General features: G+C 37.4%; 1 protein-coding gene across 2 annotated transcripts in view; it reads right to left on the bottom strand.

The window, feature by feature from the left end:
* Nucleotides 1-2,589: 2,589 nt before the first annotated feature.
* Nucleotides 2,590-12,486, bottom strand: part of Ppil4 (peptidylprolyl isomerase like 4) — a 41,111-nt gene continuing 31,214 nt past the window's right edge. Inside the window, exons 12-13 of one of the 2 annotated variants that reach the window (XM_074072392.1) lie at nucleotides 8,590-8,737; nucleotides 2,590-3,071 (exon numbers count right to left, since the gene is read on the bottom strand). In XM_074072392.1, coding sequence (XP_073928493.1) covers nucleotides 2,826-3,071; nucleotides 8,590-8,737 — 394 coding nt within the window. In that variant the 3' untranslated portion in view covers nucleotides 2,590-2,825. The remainder of the gene's footprint in view (nucleotides 3,072-8,589; nucleotides 8,738-12,486) is intronic. The other variant, XM_074072394.1, reaches the window with a different exon arrangement.

Genomic DNA, 12,486 nt, shown 5'->3' with positions numbered 1-12,486 from the left:
ATATAACATGCTAGCAAACCAAAAATTGTTTTTTAAAAAGGTGTCATTTACAAGCTGGTGGGAGTGGCTTAAGTGGTAACAGCACCTGCCTAGCAAGCATAAGTCCCTGAGTTCAAACCCCAATACCACAAAGAAAGAAAAAAAGATTCCATTTACCATTTATAAAGGAACTTTTTTTTTTGGTAGGACTAGGATTAGAACTCAGGGCTTCATACTTGCAAAACAGGCACTCTACTGCTTGGGCCACATCTCCAGTCCATTTTGCTCTGGTTATTTTTGGAGATGGGGTCTTGAGAACTATTTGCCCAGGCTGGCCTCAAACAGTGATGCTCTCAATCTCAGCCTCCCAAGTAGCTAAGATTACAGGTGTTAGCCACCAACTCCAGGCTATAATAGAACATTTTCTTAAAAAAGGAAATGAGAAATAAATCCAAAGGATGTTCAAAAGCTTTATTAGGAAAATTCTAAGGACTAAATGGAGATTTATGCTAGCTTAATGAATAGAAGACTCAATATTACAAAAAAAACAAAATTGTCATTAGTCTGTTTCAATGCTAAAGTCCCAACAGAATTCTTCAGGAACTTGACAAGTTGGTTCCAAAATTGCAAAGAACAAAGAGCCAAACCATTCCTAACAAGCAGGAAGAGAAACTTGTTTAAACATCAAGTCTTTCTATAAGCCACAGAAATATCTGTGTTTGGAATTTGACCAAAGATAGACAATAAGCCACTAAAGCAGAAAGCCCATGAATTAAAATTCATGTATACAACAAGAACTGTACATCAATAGAGAATGGACCAACCAATATTTCAATAATGGGCTTTGGACAACTGGTTATGTTCATATGTTAAAAATTTAGAAGTAAATTTGTACAGCTTTATCAATTCAGTATGGATTAAAGATTTAAGTGTAAAAATATAAAACTTTGTAATGTTTAGAATATAGAGCATCTTTATTATCTTAGAATGGCTATGTTTTGTTTTGGGTTGGTTTTGTTTGTTGGTGCTGAGGATTAAACCCAAGGTTCATCCATGCTAGGCAAGTACTACAGTACTAGCACTGGGCAACACCTCCCCAACCTGGTAGCTTTCTTAAACACAAAATGGAGGGAACATCTAAGTGGAGGCATATACCTATAATCCCAGCACTTGGAACACTGAGACAGGAAGACTGAGAGTGCCAGGCCAGCCTGAGCTATGGAGCAAGACTTGGTCTCAAAAACAAACGAAAACTAATTTTCTACCTAAAGTGTGTAACCTAGTGCTAATCAAACATCTAGCCCTAACTTCTTGTTTACAGGAAATATAGATCAGAGGGCACCATGAAGATTCCATCAAGGTATGGAAAAGACAGCCTAATGTTGGAGTGGGGATGGGGAAGAGGGCAGGGTGGAACCAGTGACTAGAAATAAGTAGCAGATGACAAAAGAGGCCAAGTACACTAAAACAACTGTTACACTACAGATGCCCTCTCCAAAGTCCATGGAAAGTATGAGTTTCTTAATAAGGAGAGACAGAGAAGATAAAAAAAGACTCAAATGGTGCTTCCAAAGACTGAGAAGTACATCTGAGGTAAAGTGCTCCCTGGGGGGAACAAAACGGAGACCACTTGCTTCAGAAGACAGGACTTAATGACCATGAGAAAACAGCAATGGAAACGACCTAACATGAACACAGGGACAGAAAAAAAGACACACACAAAACTGAACAGCACATCAGTGTGCTGACAGACAACCTCAAACAGCCTTACATGCAAGTGACTGGAGCCCACATTTTCCAGGTTTGATGAAAACCACCAGTAGGTAAACAGATGATTTAGAGGAAACATGGAAAAAACTACCCTAAGAACATCACAATCAAACTGCTTATCCAGTGAGAGAGAACACCTCTGTCTGTAATTCTAGCACTTGGGAGGATCTCAAGTTTGACACCAGCCTGGGCTACATAGTGAGACCTTGTCTCAAAAAACCAAAACAGTCCATCAGACTGGTAAAATTTTAAAAGTCTGAAATCAACAAGTGTCTGAGAGGTGAAATAAAGATACAGTGAATCACAGTACTGAGACGGGTATAATTGATACAACCACTTTATAATTTAGTTATTGTCATGTAAAGATAGAGACTCGGACCACACGACTAGGCAGTATCACTCCCAGATAGAGGATGCTCACAGCAGCACTGTTTGCAAAAGCAAAAACGAGCAAACAACAAAACCCAAACTTCCATCAACCATAGAAACTGTGCTATATTCATTTAATACTACATAACAACAAAAAGACTCTCAAAATGTCAAATTCAAGAAAGTCACAAAAGTAAACAAATACAATAAGCCATTTATATAAAATTCAAAAACATACAGAATGAACATTTCTTTTAGGAATACATACACATGTAAAACTACAAGAGTGACTAAGAGTGACTAAGGCGGCACACATGCAACTTCTGAAATGCAGCTGCTATTCCACATAAGCTGGCAGATAGGTAATAGATTTTATATATACTACTCTTTATGCCTTATATTTGCATGTTTATGTGTTTTGTATGAAACACTTCATTTAAGAAACAGTGAAAATATGAAAGACATTGAAAATGAATTCTACCATTTATTTACAACAATACAATTGGTGTAAAAAAGTACACATGGAAATGTTCAATTATCTTTCAGTGTCCTGTATTACCAGTATTAATCTAAAAGGGCCATAATTCTAGTATGAAAGAAAGAAAATAACAGTCTTTAACTGCTTGGACACAAATGTGAGCATCTCTGCTGGCACACTGAGTCAGGCCAGAGTAGGCATGTCAGCCATGTGGTCGGCTCCTCGCCTCTCATCTGTACTTAGACTTTTCTTTGTCTCTGGGCTTCTTTGGGCTTCTGCTTCGGTCCCTCTTCTTACTCCGTTCTCTTTCGTAATCTGTCTGGTACCTGGGTTTGTGGCTAGTACTGTAGTGGCCATCCCTCTCTCGAGATCTGCTACGACTGTGCTTCTGAGGCCGGTCTCTCTTTTCACTCTTTTGTTTCTCCCAACAAGTTTCTTCTTCATAGTGACCAAACCCCATTTCCCTGTAGATATCCTGTCAAAGAAATGCATTTATGAGCCAAGCAGTAAGATAATCACTCTGTGCGCTGTCAATTAATAAAATCTAGAAAAGTCTACATCAGCAAGTTGTTTTAACAGTTCTAATCTGTCTCTGTTTGCTTGTGACAGTCTCCTTATATAGCCCAGTCTCCTTATATATGGCCTCAAACTGGTGATCCTCCTCCTTCAAACTCCAAAGTGCTAGGACTCAGGCATATGCCATCATGTGATTATTACCACTGATGCCAAAAATTGCATAAATTAAAAAGCAAACCAGGCAGGGTACAGTGTCTGACACCTGCAATCCCACCTACTTGGAATGCAGATATAGGAGGCCTGAGGCCAGCCCAGGCAAAAAGTTAGTGAGACCCTATCTCAAGGAACAAGCTAGGTAAAGTGATACACTTCTGTAATCCCAGACACATGGAAGGTAGAAGTAGGAGGATCGTGGTCTATGGCCTGCCAGGGCAATATGTGAGACCCTATCTGATCAAAAAATAAATAAAAAGGGTTACGGGTGTGGCTCAGTGGTACAGCACTTGCCTAGCAAGCTTTAAGGACCTGAGTTCAAACTCCAGTAATGCCCCCTGCCCTAAAGCAAAATAATTCAGAAAAAGATTCAACCATTTTGTTTACCAGTCTTGTTGTTTTCCATTTACTATTTTCAGTTGAACTGAAGGATCAGATTCAAAAATTTGGAACTGAAATAGCGCAAGTGTAATCAGAACAAGTCTGATTGTTCTGGTGGAGACGGGATCAAATCCAGGATCTCACGCATGCAAGGCAAGTGCTCTAGCCCTAGAACAAACCTTTAGAGTAATGCTGCAGTATCAAAAGTTCTGCTTATGTACAATCACAGTTCCACTTTCCCTTCCTCCTCTCTCCAAAAATGTGGTCCCATCACTGAGCTGCAACAAGACTACTAAAATTCCCCTAGTGACCAGACATCATTCGAGTAACATCACAGAAGAGGTCACAGATAAGTCAATCGATTTAAAATGAAAAGAAAATAGACACTGCATACTTTGGTCTGGGAAATAAGTGTTTTTAATTCATTTTTTAATTTATTTTTTTTTGGTGCTGGGAATAAACCCAGGACCTCACATATACTAAGCACACACTGTACCATGGAGGTGCACCCCAAACTTGATTAGTTTCTCTTTACATTTCAAATATATTTTCCATGTTCAGACTAGACTGATGTATGTTCTGTTAAATTATTAGAGAAACACTGGTAACCCACTGCCCCAAAGACAATAAAATGAGTATACTTGGGCTAGGGACAATGGCATGGGAAAGTGCTTGCCTAGCAGGCCGAAGGCCCTGGCCCACCCCCAGAGCAACCCAAAAAAGATGAGCAGACATGCTTTAGCCCTTTAGCTTTAGTTGCTTCCTGCAACATTTACAAAATGTAAATATCCATGTACTGTTCTAGAAACCAAGTACATTTTCTATATGAGTTGAGACATAGTTTTAAAAATGCAGAGTATCAGCTGATGCATAATCCCATAAAATCTTGACCACAGTGTTATACGAACAGGCACTTAAATGCTTTGTTTAAAATAAGAGAGATAAAGGTTAGGAAAATAGGGACAGAGCTCAGTGCCTAGGATGTCTGAGGGGGGTAAGGAGGAGAGAAAGGGAAGGAGAAGGGCAGAGAGATAGAGACAGAGACAGAAAGAGAGAAAAAAAAAAGAAAGCTTATGAAATGCTTGATTCTTTGAAAAACTGAGGAGGTGAAAATCTGTAAGGAGGTGAAAATCTGTAAAGGACTGAAAATTTCCAACTAGTCCACTTGGAGTAGTTTTCAAAATTACACAAGCTTTGAAGACAGGTCCAAATGGTCTTTGCTATTTAGGAGATATGTCAAATGAAGAGCACTCTTGAGCTCAAACTTATCAGGGAGAGTTTCGTGCAGAAAGTCGGATCTGAGGTGAGCCTCACAGATGAGTGGGTTTGGGTCTGGGATTGGTTGCAAGAAGGCCTATGGAAGTAATGTTAAATGAAAACTGAAAAGCAAGGAGAAGTAGCACCATGTATGTGCAGGAGGAAAGTTTAGGTAGCTGGGTGAAGCCAGTTAGAATGGACCCTCTAACACGTGCTGCCACTGCTAAGCCCTTCAGGAGGGTATTACTCTCATTCTAGAAACAAGGAACCTTGGTTGAAGATAACTGTTTAACTGACCACTAACTCCTAATGAAGATTAGGAGTAAAGAATAACAAAAAAAGAAACCAACACATGACTGAATCAAAATAAACAGTAAAGTGCTAGGTCTCCCCCTAAACTTAAAAGCATGTGGGGTCAGCATCATCAAATCAATCCAGTGAGCTCTAAGTCCTTTCCAACCTGGACTTGGAGAAACTGTCATTTTTATGTTTTATACATTTAAGACAAGAGATAATGTGATTAAGATAGTATGTAGCCAAAAAGGAAACACACACACACACACACACACACACACATACTTGAAGCAATCAATTTAACCCAGCAAATGACTTGTTGTAAAGCAGTTTTAAAAAATCTTAACTAAAAGCTATTCTTGCTCGGCCTTCCTCAGGCCTCTGATATTAAATTAAAAAATCAATTAAATCTAAACACTAAAATAACAGCAAGTCATTAAAATGACAGCAAGAATAGAGTGCCAAATTATAAGGATACACACACTTCAAAAGCCCCAGTGAGAACTGATACTGAGTGTGACTGCTTCGCAGGCAGGCAACCCGCAGCCAAATACTCATTTCCTATAACCCCAGTAAGACCCAAACCTCAACAACACAAAAATCACCTTTTGGAGTTAAGACATGAGGTGGAAAACTTAAACAGATAAGGTTTCGAATTGAATAGTAAGGATGCTATTCAATAAAAGCAACTTGAAGAAATAAGTTAAAACATTCTAAGGAAACTGGACTCAGCCAACAAGACACCAACAAACAGGAAAATTTACACTACACCTGAAATTTAACTCATACTGAAAATAACTTTTTAATTATTATATCTTTGAGACCGAAATAAAAAAGAAAATTAATGTAGCTATATTATTAAAGCAAAATATAAAACCAAAAAAACATTTAACGCACTTGGGAGAAAGTTAGGAAATTATAATTCAGAATTTAACAACATTATGGTAACTAATTCCCTTAAAGTTCTTTTTAAAATGCTAATAGCAGTTCCCCCAAAACCTGACATTTTTTACCCCACGCCAAAAGAGAAGGATTCTGCTACTGTAAGATTTCAAGTAACCAAAAGTAGGATCCAAAGATTCCTAACAATGGGAAGGAAGAGACTTAAAACGTAGCCAGTCTTTGAACTGTACTGGAGCTCTGATGACCTCAAACACTGCAGTGTTGCCCAGGTCTGTACTCACTGAAGACTCCATGCAAGGAGGAAGAGCTGCAGCTAAAGCAGCACATCAGGGGGACAGTCTGGGAGGTTCAAGTGGAAAACATGCTAAAAGAGCATGGTAATGTGGCAAAAACACTATAAAAAAAATCTTAGACTACATTAATAAATCACTATGCTATCCAGGAAACAGAAAGCTAAAGAAATAAAGATCACACTGGAATATGGCATTCCGGAGCAAACTACATTAGAATAACTGTAATATTAAGGAAAGAAATGTGACAGAAACATATTCAGGTAAGAACAGTAGTAGAGTCTAAGCCCCATTACTTACTAGCTGTGTAAAACTATGGGTCAGCAGCATAATCGTTTTAATTTTTACTTTGTTGTGAAATGGAGACAAAAGAATCCATCTCACATTTTAAGGGAAATGCCAGCAAGCTATTATTATTTTTATTACTACTGATTTGTGTGAGGAGTACAAAGGTGTACCTGGGGCAATCTTTAAATAACTAATGGGTTGTGAAAAGAAGAGAGCTCACACCTCTACAAAACAGCACCAAGGGTTAGGAATGTATACTGTCCAGGAAACAGAAAGCTAAGAGTATTTACCAAGTATATATTTGCTGAAGTATTTTTAAAAATGAAGACAAATCATAAAATACAGGTACTTGTTAGGCAGGCATTGTACCACTTGAGCCACACCTCTAGCTATTTTTTTGTTTTTGTTTTTTAAAGACAGAGTCTCACTATGCAGACCAGACTGGCCTAGAAATCTCAATCTTCCTGTCTCAGTCTCCTGAGTTCTGAGATTATATTCATGCAATATCATGTCTGGCTAGAATTTACTTTTGAATCTTATCATTTTTAAAACTACAAACTAAACAATGACTTAAGCAATCCTTTAACGTGGAAAATAAAATTAAACAAATGAACCTAGTTAATGACATCACTATAAGGAGAAACTATTACAAGTGACTATAAAATAGCAGTTTGATGGTAATAGCAAAAGATGTGGCAATAAAAATAAACCAATCAGGGACTGGGAACGTGGCTCAAGAGGCAGAGTGCCTGCCTAGCAAGCACAAGGCTCCGAGTTCAAACCCTAGTACAACCAAAAAAAGAAAGGGTAAAAAGGTAAAAATGAACCATTATAGGCATGGTGTTTGCCTATAATCCCAGTAATCAGGAGGCAGAGGCAGGAAGATCTTGAGCTCAAAGCCAGCATGGGCTACACAGCTAGTTTTATAGCAAGACTCAGCTTCAAAAAAAAAAAGCCTGTTTGCACATTTTTTTTTTAATTTAATCCAAAACATGTCTGTGAAGTACCGTCTATTTTGCAGAGGAAGAAACTGTGAATCAGAAAGTTAAATAATTTGTCATGGTCACATCAATGACTAGCTGTACATCTAATTTCCTGACAGTAAATCCTTCATTTTGCCTATGATCTGTGTCTTTAATTCACATTTTCACACTCCTTAATTCCCTCCTTCTCACCTCAGCCTACTGAAATTTTCAAATACCCTGATGTAAAAAGAAAGCAAGAGGCTGTGATGTATTTGCTTTTTTATTTAACAGAGACCCAAACCATAGGCTAGAAATTATTTCTTCTCTTTAAAATTAATTTTCTTTTGGGAATTTTCATTACCATTGCTTTAGAAAATGTGCTGTTCAAACCCCAATACTACCAAAAATAGGAAAAAAATAAATGAAAAGGGAAAGAAAGGAAGGAAGGAAGGAAAATAAAGGAGATATTCAGGATGGCCTTTTTTTTTTTGATAACTATTATTGCTATGTTTATTTCATAGCTACAATATGAAAGCGCATGAATGTTTTACATAAAATCTCCAAGGTCCCACATGCTGTACACAAAACACATGCAGATAAATTAAGCTAACAACTGAGAAGCACTTTTTCAGCATAGCCACATTTGTTTTTTTATGGAAATCACTCTTGCTTCACAATGTGAAAACATATGACACACTGAGGTACTTTGCAAACAATCTTTTATACCTTATGTTGTGTGTTTTGGAAAATTAAAGCCCATCACCCTCTGCATTCATTCTACATTTTAGAGTAAAAATTGCTGTTCAGAACTATTCCTTACCTCCTAAATTACACCAGTAAGATGTAACTTACCAGGCAACACATCAAGCATGGATATTAAGAGTACCTGGTTAGTATTTCTGATTGGCATGTAGTCCTCATCTTCTTTTTCTTCTGAGCAGTGGCGGGTTTTTTTCTTGTGCTTTTTACTTGTATGTGAGTGACTTGATTTTGAGTCATCAGCCTGCTCATCTAGTATAAGATCATATTTTGCACTGCAGCATTTTGTTAAGGAAAATATGATAAATGATGATAGAACATCAAAACTTAAAACTCTGGTAAACAAGGGAAGTGATAAGGCTGAAAGTAACTTTTTACAGGAAATAGCACCTCAAAAAACAATAGAATGCATTTCTAAAACAAAACTAAAATATTTTATTATGTAGTCAGAAGAAAGAGAAGGAACCCTGATCTTGAACAGTTAACAAATAGCAGGCAAAAAAATATGGAGGAGAAAATAAAAGAGAATGCACAAAGGAAAATGCAAGTAGCATAGGAAATAATGTCAGATGGGTACCAGTGGCTTACCCCTATAATCCTAGCTACTTGGGAGGCTGAGATTAGGAGAATCACAGTTCGAGGCCAGCCTGGCTGGGCAAATGTTTTGAGAAACCCCCATCTCCAATATAACCAGAGCAAAATGGACTGGAGGTGTGGCACAAGCAGTAGAGTGCCTATTTTGTAAGCATGAAGCCCTGAGTTCAAACCCCAATCCTACCAAAATAATAATAATAATAATATCAGTTCTTTAGGAGGAAACTTAGCAGTGCATATCTACAGTTAACATGTGTAGGAGTCTCTTTTTTCCCATTTCTCCCCACTTTTATCCTGTTGTACTAAATTCCTTTCCTAATAAATGCTACTACTACCAAAATAATTTTAAATTCTAGTAAGAATTTATAGAACTTGAGGTTGTTGTATACCTCAGTGGTAGAGTACTTGCCAAGTATACATGAAGCCCTTTTAAATTAAAATAGTAAGTGAAAAATATATATATTAGACTTATTTTAATATAAGAAAGTGGGAACAAAATATTTAGTAATAAAGATATACTTAAAAATATTATAGCACTTCAATATGATATAATATTATTAACAATGAAAAATGCTATGAAAAAACCTTTCCAGGCTTATACAAAAGCTTTCTAGGTGTATGTGAAAACTAAAAGTAAAAAAAAAAAAAAAAAAAAAGCTTAGATCAAAAACTGCGCATACATTGGAGCACACCTATAATCTAGCTACTGGGAAGGGTGAGATAGAAGAATTTTGAGTATGAGACTAGCCTGGGCTAGTACAGGAAGGGAGGAAGTACATGATACAACAACATGCAGTTTTTAGAACTTTATCAAACTTTATAAAAGATAAAGGATTGAAAGACACAAGGAGAAACAAAAAGCATCACTTGTTCAGGTGATAGTTCACTGAGTGCGCCTTTTCTAGTTTTCTAAATGTGCTACTAAAATTTTAACAATGGGGCTGTGGGATGTAGCTCAGTGACTGAGCAATGGCTAGCATGAGCAAGGCCCTGGATTTGATCCACAGCACCACCAAAATAATAATATATTTTAATTTAGAAATAATTTCCCTAATATACAATTATGGCCATAGAATAAGAGAAAACATAAAACTATGACAACCTCTGCTGAAAATAATCTCAACTTCTAACTTCTGGATTTTGTTGTTTTGGGCAATATTAAGAGTTTGAACTCAGGGTCTCATGCTTGCTGAGCAAGTGCTCTACCACTTGAGTCACTCCGCCAGCCCTAAAATGGATTTTGAGGAAGGCTCACATGGCAGGAACAGTGGTTTTCAAAAGAAAGCTTATGAGGAAGCCCAACACATAAGAGCTATTTTAGTTGCAGTGGAACTAGAGTACACGCAGACCACTTCCCTTGGACTAGAGCCTCACGTCTGTTTTCACCAGGGCTTAAGGCTTTCCTTGGGGATGTCTCATGCCTACAGAAGATCAAACAGTAAAACACAATATGCTGGCTAGCTTTCCAGAATATGGTGACCGTCCTATTATTTCTCCTTTATCTCCAATGTCTTTTCTCCTTTATACCATATCACACTGCTTCCAGGGTGGGTCACAATCCAGCAACAGGGTACAAAATCCATTGCTCACAATCAACATTTTTAGAATATGCAATAGAAAACAGTATATGGTACCTAACAAAAATACTATTTTATGAGCTGGAGAAGTAGCTCAGTGATGGGGTACTTGCCTAGCATATGCAAGGCCCTGATAGCATGAGCACCTTAAAAAAAACTATTTTATGAAAATTTGCTTCAGTTTTGCGTATGAGAGAGTGACTGTACTGTGACTACACTAGGTTAAGATATAAGAAACATTTCTTTTTTTAAGAAAAAAAAAATGTCAAGGCTGGTGTTAAATGAGGCTCAAGCCACCTTCCTCTCACAGCCTCGGCTGGGACTCAGATAAGCACTCTGCACCCTAACTTTCTTAAATGATGGATCACAATTAAGGCAGCATGTGACTCAGCCATCTATTGCAGCTTTAACTTTACTTCCCTTAGTGTTACTTGAGGGTATTTCTTAACCCCTCACCCTTAATGTTAAGTCTCAGATCTTATAAATGTACTTCTTTGCAATATCCTAGACATAATTAATGGTAATTATGTTATGATAATTCCTCCAACAATAAAATGTAAGCTCCATGTGGGCAGGAACAGTAACTTCACTCCTAAACTGGGGATGTAACTGATGCTAAGTAAGTATTTATTCATTACCTGTTTTATCACCCAGACATTTATACCTCTTCTTTCCTTGCTTATCCACCATCTTCCACTCTCCACTAAAACCAATACTTTAAGAAGGTATCAAATCCCTCCAAAATCCTTTGTATAAAACACAAATGATTATTCACGGATCTCTTTCCTCTAATTTCTTCCCAAAAGTCTAAACTTCCTCTCCTATATTTTTGATCCCTTTTATTAATAATTTATATTTACAGTAATCTCTTTCTCTGAAGACCTATAAAGTGTATCCCCAATCATGCCTTTAATTGACTTAAAACATTAAGTTATTCTTGGAATCCCCTCCCCTTGCCACAAATAACAAACATGCATGAATAAAGGAGATTGTGTATGTATCTTCATATCATAAACATATGTTCTGTCCTTTCATTACTCTACCAGAGATTACAAATTTCTCACTAAAATGAAACGTGTCAACTACCAGGAATATAAGAACACGAAGACTATTTTTTGGGGTCAAGAACTTCCTCTTTCTAGTTCATTCTGTCAATCATTTGAGAATGATTAAGAGTTATTTGTACCAGGACATACCTGTCTTTTACATCAACTTCAGAAGGCTAGAAGCTGTACTGTTCAATACTAGCAAGATGTGGTTCTTTAACTGAAATTAAACAAAAGTTAGAAAAAAATTCAGTTCCTCAGTCCATCTTACACACTCACCAGGCATATGTGGTTGGTGGCCACACTAGAGATATGGTTCATTTTCATTGCTGCAGAAGCTCTGCTGACAGCACTAGACTAGGGATTCTCAAATATGCTTACTCTCCTTTCTTAACTCTTAGCAATCTATCTTCTTAAATTTAAAACATTTTAATTCTCACATTTAAAATATCTCAGCACTGTGCATTACTTTTTTCGTTTTGTTTCTTGCATGCTGAGGAACAAACTTAGTGCCTGTGCTTGGTAGGCAAGCACTTTACAGCTGAGCTACATACCAGACCTACACATTCCTTCTTTGCAGCCTGAACTACCTCCAGGGAGAAAAAGGCTTTACTTTATGCTTTACAACTGTCCTTCCTTTTATTTGTGCTGCATGCCCCTTTCTTCTAGTCAGTCATTAGTGGCTAACTTCAAATATTTGGAAAGCTGAGCATGTTGGTGTACTTCTATAACACCAGCTACTCGACAGGCACAGATCGGGAGGACTGAGGTCCAAGGTCAGTTCTGGGCAAAAAGCATGAGACTCTA

Source organism: Castor canadensis, chromosome 1 (genome assembly GCF_047511655.1).
Source record: "Castor canadensis chromosome 1, mCasCan1.hap1v2, whole genome shotgun sequence".
NCBI lineage: Eukaryota > Metazoa > Chordata > Mammalia > Rodentia > Castoridae > Castor > Castor canadensis.
The sequence above is the reverse complement of the archived record's forward strand: the minus strand, read 5'-3'. Positions and strand labels throughout refer to the sequence as shown.